The 16,413-nt window shown below is 46.0% G+C and overlaps 1 protein-coding gene across 4 annotated transcripts in view; it reads right to left on the bottom strand.

The window, feature by feature from the left end:
* Window positions 1–16,413, bottom strand: part of GATB (glutamyl-tRNA amidotransferase subunit B) — a 488,988-nt gene that overhangs the window by 24,250 nt on the left and 448,325 nt on the right. For all 4 annotated transcript variants that reach the window (XM_085641666.1, XM_085641663.1, XM_085641664.1 and 1 more), the window contains one exon: window positions 7,020–7,154. In XM_085641666.1, the coding sequence (XP_085497792.1) occupies window positions 7,020–7,154 (135 nt within the window). The remainder of the gene's footprint in view (window positions 1–7,019; window positions 7,155–16,413) is intronic.

Genomic DNA, 16,413 nt, shown 5'->3' on the forward strand with positions numbered 1-16,413 from the left:
GTTTTTGATACAGAAAAAAACAGCTAAACACAAATGCACCACATTTGGCACGGAACTAGAACTTGACTCAAGGAAGCATCTTTTTTGGGTTGGTGTACATCAGTTCTCGAAGGAGAGGGACAAGGAGAGGGACTCAGATTGGGCATGCAGATATTTTATTTATTTATTTTAAAGGTTTTATATAGCGCTGGCTGGACCCAAGAGTATCAGAGCGCTTTACAGGATTTGGTAACACAGAATAACAGACATACTTAGTACAATTGAGAAAATAAGGCAAGGCAATGTGAACTTTAAGAAAGTTGTAAGTTCGGAAGATCAAAATCAGGTATCAAATCGAAGATAGTAGATCAGGAAGACAGTGAAGAATTATATAGTGTGTCAGTAGATGGAGGGGCAAGAGAGTGAGGTATATTTGTGGAGGGGAGGGAGGAGGTGAAATTATAAGTAAAGGGGGGCTAATATAGACAGTGAACATGGGAGGAGTTCATGGCCCGAGACAGTAAGTTAGATTAAGAACCCCAGTATTTGTTGAGAAGGAGCTGCTTGAGGTCTTTTTTAAAGCAGGGGTAGGAGGGGTTGCAACGTAGATCTTTGGGAAGGGTATTCCAGATAGAAGGCGCATTACCAGAGAATGAGCGAGACTGAGTTGATTTCTTTTTTAGCAGAGGAGGGACAAGGAAAAAGAGCGTTAGTGCTCCTCATTATTCTAGTACACCCAGCTTTTTGGAGTTTGTCAGAGAGGTAAGAAGGGGTATTTTGATGAAGGGCTTTGTGCGTGATGCAGGCGATCTTGTAGGTGGATCTGCCTTCGATCGGAAGCCATTTAAGGTTTTTGAGAACAGGGGAGATGTGATTGTAACGCTTACAGTCAGTAATAAGCCTGGCAGTGAGGTTAAGCATGGATTTGGTAGGGGCTAGGTGGACTTTACGGGTACTAGCAAGAGTGGCGTTACCGTAATCAATTCTAGACAGGACTAATGATTGTACAACTGATTTAAAGTCATCTGCTGGAATGAAGGGTTTAATTTTTTTAAGGTGATGTAGTATGAAGAGAGCACCTTTTGCTGAGTTTTTTATATGGGGAGTGAGACTGAGGTTCTGATCAATGCTAATACCAAGGGATTTGACTGAGTTGGAGATGGCAAGAGAGCAGTCGAGAGCTTTAATGTCCGTGATCCAGTGTTGAATGGGGAGCGAGTAGTTCTTGGGAGAGAATAGGATGATTTCCGTTTTTTGGGGGTTTAGTTTGAGGTGGTTTTGGTGGAACCACTGTTGGATCTTAGTCAGGGCATCGTTAGGATGTAAGTCGTCGTCATGGGATTTGATCTTGTGGTATTGTTGTGTGTCATCGGCATAGAGGTGATAACTGATTTTCGCTTGTTTAAGAATGAGGGTAAGGGGTTCCAGGAAGAGGTTGAATAGAGTGGGAGAGAGAATAGAACCCTGTGGAACGCCCAAGGAGACAGGTTGAGGTTTAGAAAGGCAACCGCTGACTTTAATTTGTTGAGTTCTATTTTGGAAATAAGAGGTGAACCACTTGAGAACATCACCGTCAAAGCCGAAACGGTCTTTGAGAATATTGAGTAAAGCGTCATGGTTAACAGTATCAAAGGCTGCAGAGAGGTCAAGAAGAATGAGGAGGGAGGATTCACCTTTGTCAAGGGAGCAATGTAGGTCATCAGTAATGCTGAGCATTGCTGTTTCCGTGCTGCATCCCTTTCTAAAACCGGATTGGAAAACGTCTAAGAGGTTGAATGAGTCGATGTGTTTGTCCAACTGTAGCAGGACGCATTTTTCGAGGGCTTTGGATGGGAAGGGAAGGTTGGAGATAGGGCGCAGGTTGTTTAAGTCGTTGGGGTCAGCCGCTCAATTTTTGACGATGGGGGTAATTTGGCCAAGTTGGAGGGAAGCAGGAACACTACCAGTGGCAAAGGACAAGTTGATGATATTGGTCCATAGTGGGGCGATGATGTGTTTTAGTTCTTGTACCAGATGAGCTGGAAGTGGATCTCTAGTATGTGAGGATGGTTTAATCTTGGTGATGATGTTAAGGACATCACTTTTTGACACTGGACAAAAATTATTCCAGGAAGCATTATTTTTTTAGCTGGGGGGCGGTAAGGTAAGGTTCTTAGTGGGTGAAAGAGAGTGGGAGTTGGGAGGAATCGGGGGGGGGATAGGAGTGGAAGAAGGCTCAGGGGGAATGTTAAGGAGGGGGGTTGACTGTGTGGTGGGGGAGTTGTGGCGAAGGATTGGTCAATCTTGGTGACTTTTATCAGAAAAGAAGCTAGCAATTTCTTCACACCTCTCAACCGTAGCTAGTAATTTAGGGGGGGCTGAGGTAGTTTCGTTTTTAACTGTTAAAAAGCTCCCTAGGACGATTTCTAGTCCGATCAAGTTGTGTGTGGAGGAAGGAAGCTTTTTCGTTAAAGATGTGTTTTTTGTAGTTGGCCCTTGCAGCTCTGAGGAGGACAAGATTTGAGGTGGAAGGTTGTTGCCTCCAAATGCGTTCAGTCTGTCTGAGAGCTCGTCTCTCTTTGTTAAGGTCAGTATTGAACCAAGTTTTGGAGGGGATAGTTTTCTGGAGTTTTAATTTGGCAGGGGCAATTTGGTCAAGGACTTCAAGGATAGAATTACTGTAATGATCAATAAGACCAGTGGTGCTTTGGGAGAGAGGGGAAAGCTGTAGGCGAGCTTTAATTGTAGATGACAGCTCGCCAGGAGGAATAGGGTGAAGATTTCGGGTTAGCTTCTTTTGTATTTTGGTGTTAGAGAGAGGAGGGGGCATAGAGCTGTTAATCGTGAAGAGGATGAGGTGGTGATCGGACCAGTAAATGGGGATGATGTGGGAAAGAGAAGCCAGTTCCTTGCTAGTGATAATAGCATCAAGGGTGGCACCTTTGGAGTGAGTTGGAGAGTTGCAGATTTGCGTCAAGTCACTGATGTCAAGTAAGTCATTGATAAGGTTAACTGCGGGGTCGTCGGTTTTGTTCCACTGAAGGTAAAAATCCCCTAGGAAGAGGTTTCTAGATTTGGAGAGCGAAGATTGAATAAGAAGATCGGACAATTCCTCAGCAAAGGAGAGAGGTTCGCCAGGGGGGTGGTAGATATTATGTAGGCAGATAGGCGGGGAACCCTGTACTGTAAGTTCAGCACCAAGGTATTCAAACGTAGATATGTCAATTCCTCAGCAAAGGAGAGAGGTTCGCCAGGGGGGTGGTAGATATTATGTAGGCAGATAGGCGGGGAACCCTGTACTGTAAGTTCAGCACCAAGGTATTCAAAAGTAGATAGGTCATGGTGGTGGGCAGGTGAAAGTTCAAGTTCTTCTTTATAAATTATAGTGAGGCCCCCTCCAATTTTTTCAGGCCTGTCTTTTCTGAGGATGGTGTAGCCCGGGGAAGAAAGCATGTCAAGGATTGATGAGGAGTGGGAGTTGAGCCAGGTTTTCGTCAAAAAGGCAATGTCAATGCTTTCGCTGACGATGGTTTCAGCGATTTCTGTTGCGTGACAAGAGGCCGACCGGCAATTAACCAGCATGCAGTTGAGGGGTTTAGGGTCACTAGGTTTGGTGGAGGAACAGGAGTGGATAGAAGTGAGTTGCTGATGGGGTCTGGGTGAAACTGGGGAAGACGGGATCCTACTAACTCCCAGGATCACTGGGATAGATGAATGAGATGGGGGGGGGGTTCGCAGTCGAGGTGGAGAGGGGGTAGATTTTATTGAGGTCAGCGAGGTCATGGGGGGGAAGATGACTCGGGAGGGAGAGGGCTGAATGAGCTAATACTGTCTGTCAGTTTAGATGGAGAAACAGGAGAGGACAGGATCCTACTAATTCCCAAGATCACTGGGATAGATGCATGAGGTGGGGGGGAGGTCGAGGTCGAGGTGGAAAACTTTATTGTGGTCGTAGAGGTCGGGGGGAGATGGCTCGGGAGGAGCGGTGGGCTGAATGAAATATTACAGTCAGTCTAGAAGGAGAATTGACGATGGGGGAAATAATTCCTTGGTTATATGGTGCGTGGTAATTTTGTGAGGGGACTAAGGGGTAGGTGAGATTGGGAGGGTTTTTAGTGGTGATGGAGGAGACGTCATTTCTGAGGGAAGAGAGCTCTAATACGAGAGTCGAGAGGTGCAGTTCAATGTTGAGGAGTGATTGGGTAAGAAGTGTGATAGGGAGGGGGGCTGGGAGATCAGGATGGAGGTGTGAAAAGATATTAAACTTCAGAAAAGTTTAGTAATATTTGGACAATTAGGGATCCATGGATATCCTCAAATCAAAGATGGATCTGATTTTCTGGTTGCAAAATGAAAGAAAATGGAGCGGCTGCTATTACAGGACTCGCTCCCGGAGTCCTGAAAACAATTCAGAAAGGGCACATAACATGGCAGGATGAGCACACACTGACCCCCAGGCCCATGTAGCGCTGGAGCCCACTTGCGCATGACCAAAGGGTGTTGCACACTTGTAGTGGGATGGGTAAAGGGGCCAGGCCCTGCGCCCAACTCTGATGTGCATGGCCGAAGGCCTACACAGTAGGGGTTGGCTGCCTGCGAAGCGTTGGGCACAGAGTCTGGCTCTGTGGCCAATCCCCACTGGGCACAGCTGAAGGATATGTGCAGTGTGGGTTGACCACCTGTGGGCAGATAGATATATATATGCACTTTCTTCTTTATCTGTCCTTGACAAAAAGTAAAGCGGCTTGGGCTGTGCAAGTTAAAAATTGTTTTAATCCATAAAGATATGCAGGCAAGAGGCTTACTATCCCAACGCGTTTCTGCTCAAACAAGCCTTGATCACTGGAAAGTCTCTCTGTATTTAAAATTGCCCACATGATTTTTAAACGCAGGCCGTATTTCTTCTTTAGAGCGCGCCTGGGAAAACAAAGTGTCTTTTATGCATGTATATATAATATATATAGATATATATATATATATATATATATATATATAAAACCACAGGTTTCAGGGACGTTATAGTTAGAAATTAGCATTTAAAATACCTTAGAAATTCATGGAAAAAACCAAAGGCTAGAGGGACGTTATGGTTAGTCTGACATTTCAGTCATACATAACAAGAGAAATTCAGCTGCTATCTATAACCCGCGCCCCTGCAACACACTGCTGATGACGTCACATATTACATCACTCATGACATGGTCAGTGACATCACTGATGACATCATCCAGTGACTGTTTCTAAAATAAAAAGTTTAAGAATGTGATATATATATATATATATAGATATATATATATATGCCATGGTGTACTGAAGAATGAGTGGGTGTATGAGTGTCTGTATGGATGATTCAGTGGGTGCGTGACTGACTGTATAAGTGAGTGAATATATGTGTCTCAGTGAATGTATGGGTGAGTGACTAATCTGTGTGAATGTCTGCATCGGTCTGTCAGTTGGTGTGTAAGTGGCTGCATGGGTTGGTGAGTAGCTACATGAGTGTCTATATAGGTTGTTTAGTTGTCTGAGTACCAGTAAGGATGCCTGAATGTCTGTGTGTGTGGGTGAGGCAGTGTGTGACTCCCTGTATGGATGTGTGAGTGGGTGATTCACTGGGTGTATGGGTTCATGAGTGTGTCTGTGAGGTGCTGTATAGGTGAGTGAGTGTGCGTATGGCTGTGTCGGTGAGTGAATGGATGTCTCAGTGGTATATGGGTGAGTAACTGCATATGTGAAAGGCAGTATATGTGAGTATTGGAGTAGATAAGTGACTATTTGTGAGTGAGTGAGTGATTTTGAGAGTGGCTCTATGGATGAGTGGGTGCTGGTGTCAGTGATTGTAAACGTGAGTAAGTAGGTGTTAGTATCTGTATGAATAAGTGAGGGGTCTGTGTATAACTGTATATGTGAGTAAGTGCCAGTGTGATTGACTCTGGGTGAGTTACTATGAGTGTGAGTTGCTCTATGGGTGAATGGCAGTGTCTGTATGGGTGTATGAGTTGATATATCAGTGGCTGTATTGGTGAGTGACTGTGTGTATGAGAAGCTGTATGGGTAGGTGAGAGGATATATGAGTAGACCTATGATCAGTGAGTGGGTATGTACATACTGGTATTGGTGTGTCTATGGTTTCGAGAATGGTAGTCTGAAATTTGGAGTGGATGTAAGAAAGGTTATATTGGGGTGTGAGTAGGTGCATCAGAGATTATGTGGATGATGTCATCAGTGATGTCACTGACCATGCCATGAGTGATGTAATATGTGACGTCATGAGCTGTGCATTGCGGGGGTGCAAGTTATAGTTGACTCAGCTTACTATAAGGGCTCAATTTCTCTGGTTTTGTACGAGTGAAATATCAGACTAACTATAATGTCCCTCTAACCTTAGGATTTTTCAGTGAATTTCTAAGGTTTTTTTAAATGCCAATTTCCAACTATAACATCCCTGAAACCTGTGTACTTTTCAGTGAATTTCTAAGGTTTTTAACGCCTGGGGAGGTGGCGTTCCCCGGGGCATGCGCGTGCCATTTCCCTGGGACCTGGCCAACCCAGGGGCTTAAAGAAAACAAAGCGCTTCAATTAAAAAAAAAAAAAAAAAGAAGAAGAAATTTTGCCGGATTTGCGGATCCAACGAAAATCCCACAAAAGTTTTTACAAAAAAAGCTATTTTTGGCCTTGGGGTCCCTGTGGGACACGCAGAACAGGCCTAGGGGGTCAGGCTGTTTCTACACTGCCACCTTTTCTTAATTTTTAAGTTTTTTTTACCTTTTTCCTTGTGACTCGGTTTAACCGAGTCACAAGATGGCTGCCAACACTTCCTGGTTTGAAGTGTTGGCAGCCACTCAGATCTCAGGCAGGAGATCGGGAGGGTTTGTGGATCTTCCGCGCCCATATTTGTATATCTGAGAATATCAACAATATAACAATATAATATTGCTTACAATGGAATGACAAACTATAAGATGGCCTATAAAGATATTGAAGAAATTGAGGAAATGCTCACAAGAAAATGCTAAAACAATTAAATGGATGCAAATAAACAGTATGTTCCCATGGTTGATTACCTCCTCTGGGTGCCCTTCCATGATCTCGTTGATGATTTCTTCTAGCTGCTTTGGGTCTGATATTAACCCAAGGTTCTTTTCTGCAACAATCTGAGATGGGGACCTTGCTTCATCGTCCCACAGTTCCTGGAACACCTAAAAGCACAAGAGAATGCAACTGTTGATTGAAATCATACCCCAGTTTCCTTTTCAAGCAGTGACTTCTGTTTTATCTAACTTTAAACTGGATCTGGGAATCTATCCTAAAAAATAGGATGTTGAAACTAGCATTCCTCACTTCAGATGTAAGAATAGCCCTGAATATGTTCAATTGGAATAGAGGTCGATTAGGTAACCTTGCTTGTTTGTTTGTTACTAAATTAGTGTTTAGCATGATACCAGGAAATCAGTCATCCCCACAAAGGTTTACTTGAATTTGTTAAATGTCTTGGTAGTCAAGGATGATACCTGGTGTATTGCAGGTCTGATTCAGAGAGGCATGTGCACAACAAATGTAAGCAAGGTTCAGTTAATACCTTATTTTACAAGTGGAAATTCTCATTCCAGATTCATGGGGTCTGGAATGGTGTGATTCATCACCTGTCCATGGTATTTAACGCAGAGAAATTTCTGTACGAGTAAAACTGCTCTGAGGCAGTTTTGTAGGTATTACAAAATGGGTCACTTGCAAATGTTGGTGAACACCCTTAAACTTGCGCGTCTGAGGGCATTCACCTAGCTTTAGTAGTTACTTCTGCATAATTAAATACATGTTGAAGGACAGCACAGCGAGAGAGACCACACTCACAATTGGTGGGGTGTAAGAGGAAGGGTTTGTCAAGGGATACATAGGACATGAAACACAAGCATGACCATAAGTAACTCACTTAAAAACTTAAATATGGTGATATTATAAATGTTTTTTTTTTAGTTCAAAAATCTTTATTGGAATTTTTAGCATAATACAAACACAAGAAAATGCAAAAGAAATGTACATAACATAAATGAATCGGTGATGCTAATAAAATTGCGAAGAAAATTGTCAATAAAATAGGATTGTAGGCAACAGACAGGATGGTTGCTATGTGTTCATCGGTAATGTTTATGCTCCTCACATGGACTTAAACCCATTCCTTGATTCAGTCTCCCTAATTCTTGCTAAATGGTGTGAAACTTCATGGCTGATTAGAGGGGATTTCAATAGTGTTTTAGATGTTGGGTTGGATAGATCATTTCCCCCCCTTACACATACAGCAGCCACAGTCAATTGAGCTGCCTTGAGTGGGTGGACTCGGGGATGAGAGATAGTGGACATTTGGAAGCACCGAAACCCTAGAGTGTGGGTGCATGCCTTTTACTCGGTGCCACATAATCTACACATCCGCATACACAGATTCCTTGGTTCTCACTCCCAACTCCCATATGTCTTGGGTTCAGAATATCGGGGTCGTACCCATTTGGACCACAACCCACACTATGTGTCATTGGCATGGGAAACTGGTCCTCCTGCCATTCCTACGTGGCCGCTACAGCTGTCAACGCTAGAGGATCCACTGTTCAGGGATGGGGTGGGGAAAGCCCTCAGTGTGTACTTTGCACACAATACGGGAACGGCCTCATCGAGCATGTTGGAGTGGGCTGTCATGAAGGTCACAATACGAGGGAAGTGTGTAGAGCTGGGCTGTAGCATGAGAAGACAGGTGGAGTCGGAGTTTCTTGAAGTGGAACGGGGTTTTTCAAGGATTGAATCCGAAACAGTGGGCTCCGCTCCGGATCGGGCTCCGCTTTTGGCGACGTGTAAAAAACACACAGAACTATTGGAACACCAGAGATGCCTAAATTACGTGGCGCACTCAGTATGGGCTCATGCGCAGAGCGATCGCACTAGTGCTTTATTAGCCTGGTTAATCAAGTGGGATCAGGCGGCGAGTCTCATCACCGCACTCCGATCCCAGGATGGCGTGCTTAAATATACATTGTGGTCGCAACCCCACCTCCATGGGGTGTCTCCCTGGGCACAGGTCGAATTGCTGTATCTACAGCCAAAATGAATTCTCTCTTCACATCATTTCTTGCTTGAACTTCTTTATGTTTTAATTCTTTTGTTTCACAATTATTTCAATTGCATTCCAATTGTAACTTCATATCCCAACATGCATCACTTCTGCATTATACAAAGCGATTTCATTTCTTTCTCCCTATGCATTTCGGCTTGCTGCCTTCTTCAGGGGTGTCTAGGAAAAGCAAAAATAACGTTCCTTTTATCAGGGGATTCTCCACCAAACAAGATATAATCACCACCATACTAGTTGTGGTTAACTGTTACATGAAAGACTCGTTATGTGATTTATTAGCGTGCCTCCTAAAAGTCATGCATTCCGTTGTCAATGTCGTTGTGTGATTTAATAGCGTGCCTCTTAAACGCCTTGTGTTTCGCTAATATTGGCATGTTGACAGTGCCTACGTGATTATAACGAACCTATGGAGTAGCATGCGGCGCCACTATTCGTCCTTCCCCTCCGTGCTATATTTTATCAAAAGTGCCTTCCCATGCGTGGAGCTCCCAGACCCTGCCCGAATCGCTTACTGGTTGGTCATAATAACGCGCTCCTCTCCTATATTCACTTACGCATGTCATTCGGTCGTCCTTCGTTTTGGGTTGTATTTTTAGTAGTTCTGATCTGCTTTTGTTTTTTACTCGATTAGAAGCTTGTGTTAATAGATCTTCCGGATATCCTCTTTGTCTGAATCTTTGTATCATGTTTTTAGACTGTTCCACTTCCTTGATGTGGTCCGAGACGATCCTCTTTGTCCTCAATAATTGAGAATATGGTAAATACTGCTTTAGTGGTTGCGGTTGGAAGCTATCATATGCTAAGGTGTTATTCCTATCAGTGGGTTTTCTGAACAGGTTTGTATCAAAGCCTGTTTGAGTTTTGGTGATCTCTACATCCAAAAACTTAATAGTGCGTTCCTGTATCTCAAATGTGAATTGTTTTCTTTTCATGAATTGAATTCAGATGAATTATTTGTGACTTACGCTGTTTTTCCCAGTTGATTTTCTCTCAATAGTTATATTCACTTTTTGTTATGTAATGAATCTGGTTACTTACATAATGATTGTGACTCTATGACCCTGCTGAAGGTAGTTGCTAGAAATGTGCAGTCCTAATGTTGTGGACAGCAATTTGCGCTCTTCCATGGTGCTTGGCTATTGCTTTAATCACAGGCTGGGAAGGTTGATATAAAATTAAGTACGAAGTATAATTGCTTAACTCCTTCTGTGCCCCGCCCTTTCCACGCCCTGTGCCGGGCGTTTCATTAGCGGGCGGGGTTCATGACGAGATAGTCTCGTCATGGGCACAGCGCAACCGCGCTCCATGACGAGACTATCTCGTCATGGGCACTGAAGGGGTTAAGTCACTGTATATTTCTAAGACAAGATACTTCTCGCTGTTGTTTTTTTTTTCTATCTTTGTAAGAATTTTATGCAGGTTTCAATAATGTAAACTGTCGCTCCAGCTGGTACTTGTTGCTTTTATGCATGTCTGTATCACGTTTTCATACAACTACAAAATTTCAATAAACAGATCAAACAAAAAAATGGAAGCTTAGAAGGCAAAGCCTGGAACTCACTGACCCTCCGGACAGATGCTATTACAACTAGGAAAGCTGTGTTGATGGTACCAATCCTGAGAGGACAGTTGTGCAGCAGCTCAAAAGGAGTGTACATCAGAAAGATGAGGACTAGATTGAGGTCCCACTGAGGCATGATGAAGGGTGAAGGTGGAAACGTGTTGAAGACCTTACAAAAACTACTCACAACAGGGAGTTTTAATAGGGATGACTGATCTGGCAACCGCAGAAAAGCTTTGATGCCAGAACAATAGCCCTTTAAGGTGCCCAAAGCAGAGCCTTGCTGGACAAGAGAAAGAATAAATAGAAGGACTTGAGATAAAGGAGCAGAAAGAGGGTCAACTTGCTTTTCTGCACATCATGCCACAAACCAGCCTCAGTGGCAGGCGTATACCGTCTTCGCGGAGGGACGCCTGGTGCCAAGATAACATTGTAGACTTTGGGCAGAAGGTCAAAAGCTGTCAGCTGTCACCACTTAATCTCCACACATGAAGGCGGACAGTTGCCAGGTTCAGATGGAGAAACCTCCCCGGCTGCTGAGACAGGAGATCCTCCCAAAGGGGCAACCTGATCCGAAGACCGATGGCCATGCTCAACAGCTCAGGATACCAAACTCTAGAGGACCAGTCTGGAGCCACAAGGATGACTTGGGCCCAGTCATTTCTGATCTTCTTGAGGACTCTGGGCAGGAGTGGTATGGGCGGAAAGGTGTACAGGAGGCCTGAGCTCCACTCGAGATGAAAAGTGTCTATGAGCGAGAGCTGCCGTGGAAACTCCAGTGCACAAAACTGCTGTCACAGAAGAAAGAGACCTTGTACCACCCCCAGATGGAGACGCTATTTGTGATCCGCTAGGCATCTTCGGCTGAGTTAATCTACCCTGACGTTCAGGAAGCCTGCCAGGTGTTGAACCACCAGGAACATGCCAATACGATACAGCCATGTCCAGAGGTGCAGGACCTCTTCCCGCTCAGCCCTGTTTGTTGCAGTACCACATGACGGTGGTGTTGTCCGTGAACACCTGCACTAGACTTCACTTGATGGAGGGTAGAAAGGCTTTCAATGCTAGCTTGATCACCAGGAGCTCCAGTAGGTTGATGAGGAATCCGGATTCTGCCAGACACCAGAGGCCTCTGATCGCCACCTTTCCTAGATGGCTGCCTCATTCCAGGAGAGATGCATTTGTCACTAGTGTCAGATCAGGTTGGGAGAGAGGTCTGCCGCTGATCGAATTGTGGTTCATTAACTACCACTGCAGATCTTTTGCAGTTCCCTCCGAGATCGTGACCATTTCAGAGAGATTCTCCTGATGCTGCACCCACTGGAACCTCAAGTCTCACTGCATAGCCCGCATATGCCAGGACCATCAGAGGTAGTCTCACTGAAACCCATGATAGAGGATGAAATATCGGTATCATAGCCTGAATATCCTGGACTCGCTGATCAGGAGGATAAGCCCAAAACTGCACTGTGTCCATAACAGCTCAGATGAAAATGAGATTTTGAAAGGGAGTCCGGTGTGATTTTGGCAACAGGAGGTCTGCAGTAGTTCGGAGGTGAGAGATGACTGACTGAGGCGAGTTCGCCTTCAACAGCCAGTTGTCAAGATAGAGGAAGACTGGTACTCCGGATCGCCGCTGATGAGCTACAACCACGGCATCACTTTGGTGATCACAAAGGGGTGCTGGTAAGGCCTAAAGGAAGTAGGCGAATAGAAAATGCTTGTGCCCCATACTGAACTGCAGGAAAGAAGTTAATGTGGAAGTATGCGTCCTGCAAGTCGAATGCTACCAACCAGTCTCCCGCGACGAAGGCAGAGAAAACTTGAGAGAGCGTGAGCATTTTGAATTTCTACTTTTTCAGGAAGAAATTTAGAGGGCTCAGGTCAAGGATAATACGAAGGCTATGTCCTTTTTGGACACCAGAAAGTAGAGGGAATCATAACCACAACATACTTCTGGCATCAGCACCCTCTATATGGCTCCCATGGCCAAGAGAGTCACCCCTCCCTGGTGGAGTAAAGAGAAATGGTCCTCCATCAGCGGGATGCAAGAGGGTGGCATGGATGGAGGCGTAGTCACAAATGGGAGGGAGTAGCCCCTTGGATAATCTGGAGAACTCAGCGGTCTGATGTTACAGACCTCCAGTGGGGCAGGTGATGCGTATCCTGCCTCCACTAGTTGCCCAGGATGTCTGGATGGTTAGCTAAAGAGGTTTGGCAGCTGCCGGGAGAGGGCTACCTGATCCAAGAGGTCTGAGGGTACCATGCCTTCAGCCACGCAGAGACTGGGAGACCTTGCATGCTGTGTTGGCTGGGTGGGTAAAGACGGAGTAGGAAGCCCCTTCTGTGGCAACAAAGGGTGTGGAAGGCAGACTGGGGTTAGCTGAGGTCCATAGAAAGGCCCAAGGACCTGGCTGTAGTTCTGCTAACCATGAAGTGCTCCAGTGCAGAGTCCGCCTTTTCTCCAAAGAGATAGGAGCCATCAAAGCACATGTCCATAAACAAAGCTTAGACATCCCCTGAAAAGCAAGGTGCCCTCAGCCAGGAATGGTGCCATAAGGCCACTGACAAAGAAACCGCTCTGCCTAGCGAGTCGGTTCTGTCCAGCCCACATCAGATCATGAACTTAGCTGCATCTTTCCCATCGGCCACAGCTTGGTAGAGTATGGCCAAGGCCTCCTCCGGGACAATGGGCACCACCTGTGAAACCGAATTTCAAAGTGTACGAGAGTAACAGACCAAAAGGTAAGTGGTGTATACAGATCGCAGTGCCAGGCTGGTGGAAGAAAACATTTTGTTGCCTAAGGTATCCAGCCTCTTGAATTCCCCATCCAGTGGGGTGGTAGGAAATGCACCAGGATTTACACAGGAAGTGGAGGTTTGAACCCCCAAGCTCTCCAGAGTAGGGTGTTGTGTGAGGAAACTGGGGTCCCCTAGGGTGGGGCGATGGTGGTGGGCAATTGTCCTGCTCACAGCAACCCCTGTGCAGGCCCCTAGCGGGACGTCCGTAAGGGCTTCTTAAAATGGGAGAAGGCGTTCTGAGGGGGTAACTCTTGGCTGAAGCACCTCAATTAGTCTTGATTGCCATTGAAGACAGGCTAGGGTCCAGGACCTTGGCCGCCCTGCTGACCACCAAAGCAAAAGAGGCTCCCTCCGCCATAGCCATGATAGAAGAAGAGACCATGCCAGTACCTGGGGAGGTGTCCTGTCCACTGGTGTCTGTCAATTCCTCACGTCGGTCCATATTGGGGTTTAGAGGCTGGTATTCTCCAGGGTTCAGTGCCCTCTCCCAATCTTCCCTAAGTCCTAGCCCATAAGAATGGGGCTCAGGCTCTAACCTGGAGGGTATGGCTCTAGTCGGCATCGGGCAACGCCCCTCCAGCTCCATGTCGGGGAAAAGCATGGGGACGGCACCACCGAAGTGCACCGGGAGCATCGACAACTGGACCACATTGGGGAAGGTTGAGGTGGTACAACCGGCACTGGGCCGGATTCATCCATGAAGCCAAAGGACCCGAGTGGTGCTGGGGGTGGGCCTGGTGACAGGAAACCAGTAGGGGCCCCTCTCGAACCCGCAGGGCCCAATGGCTCTCTAGACGGGCCACCTAAATAGGAGGTGCATGGCCTCATAAAATTCTCTGAACTGGAAGGAGATCATTTCGGCTCCCAGAAACTCGGGGAGGCGTGAAGATGGCCCGGGTGCAGGCTCAACTGCAGAGTCGGGCCTCGAGTGATAATGCTTCCTCGTTTTGTCAGATGATTTTGACGGACGTGGATGAAGTTGAAGACCTCTTCGATTTCCTACTCTTATTCTTCTTGTGGGACTTACCGGAATGGGACGACTTCGATGAAGATAGATGGCTCTATGCAGTGCTTAATTTGTAAAATATTAAGTGCAGGTGCTCACATTTTGTAGGAGGCCACACCCACTTCCCCCAGCTCCACCCACTGCCTCACTGGCTCCACCCATTTACTCTATTGGCTCCACCCACAACCTCAACTGGCACCGCTGACAGCCAGATGCAATGCGTGGTCTGAATTCCTACCTTGGTAATATAATGGTTGACTTGAAACACGTGTGGGTTTTCCAAGCTCCTTGTGAAGGACATCTTTAATAAAATCAAGGCAAAACTGCAAAAGAGACTGGATGTTATGACTTTTGGAACTGAAGATAATAAACTTTTTCTGACCGGGAAAGGCCTGACTCTAAAGTAACGCTGAAATGACTACTTCTACTTCTGTTGCATTTTGTGTCTCCCTAGGCTTGATTTTCAAATAACATTCTAAACTGCTAAACTATTTGTAAAAGACAGTACCACACCTTACACACTTCTCAACCATTTTGCTCTCAGAACTTGGGGAATTCAACCACTGATATATGTACATTTTGTTGCCAAAGAATATATGACACTGTAGAGCTCAGTGATACAAGCCCACTATGAAGGCATCTATCACATTAAGAATATATTGGACTCTGCTAGATGCACCTCTCTGGCATATGCACAACCTATAAGTGATTTATGCACATCATTCAGACATGTAATATTCCCAATATGGACATCTGAAACCTCTTAATATATGCATATATAAGGCATCCAAAATGGTCATATATCATAGGCTTGTGTAAAATGCAGTGTCACAGGTATGCCTATGGTATACAATGCGGACCCTTTGTATATGCACGGTATGCAATACTGCGGTATCTGAAAATTACACTGTTCAAATGTGCAGATGACTTAAGCTTTTCAGGGAATATAATGTAGGTCTGCAAACTTCACAGACCCAAGTCAGAAATGTCCACCTGTGCAGTTTTCTGTTTGGACCACTCAACCTGCTCTCATACAGGCACACATCTCTCCCTGCACTTATACAGGTGCGCTGCTTACCCTGCACGCAAACAGGCTCACCTCTCACCCTGCACTCATACAGGCACATTACTCACCCTGCAGTCATACAGGTACACCGCTCACCCTGCACTCATACAGGAACACCGCTCACCTTACACTCATACAGGCACACTGCACACCCTGCACTCAGACAGGAACACCGCCTACCCTGCACTCATACAGGCACACCAGTCACCCTGTACTCACACAGGCACACTGCTCACCCTGCACTCATACAGAAACACCGCTCAACCTGCACTCATGCAGGAACATCGCTCAACCCGCACTCATACAGGAACACCACTCACCCTGCACTCATACAGGAACACCAGTCACCCTGCACTCATACAGCGACACCGCTCACCATACACTCATACAGGCACACCGCTCACCCCTGCACTCGTACAGGCACACCGTTCACCCTGCACTCATACAGGCACACCGCTCTCCCTGAAATCGTATAGGCACACCGCTCACCCTGCACTCATACAGGCACACCGCTCTCCCTGAAATCGTATAGGCACAGTGCTCATCCTGTACTCGTATAGGCACAGTGCTCACCCTGCAGTCATACAGGCACACTGCTCACCCTGCACTCATACAGGAATACCGCTCACCCTGCACTCATAAAGGCACACCAGTCACCCCACACTCATACAGGCACACTGCTCTCATACAGGCACACTGCTAAGCCTGCTCTCATGCAGGCACACTTGCTCACCCCGCACTCATACAGGCACACCGCTCGCCCTGCACTCATACAGGCACATCAGTCACCCTGCACTTAAACAAGCATACCAGTCACCCTGCACTCATACAGGTGCACCACTCAAACTTTACTCATAGATGCACACAGGTCACCATGCGCAGCACTTACCATGCACTCATACAGG

This window comes from Triturus cristatus, chromosome 2_2, assembly GCF_964204655.1.
Source record: "Triturus cristatus chromosome 2_2, aTriCri1.1, whole genome shotgun sequence".
NCBI lineage: Eukaryota > Metazoa > Chordata > Amphibia > Caudata > Salamandridae > Triturus > Triturus cristatus.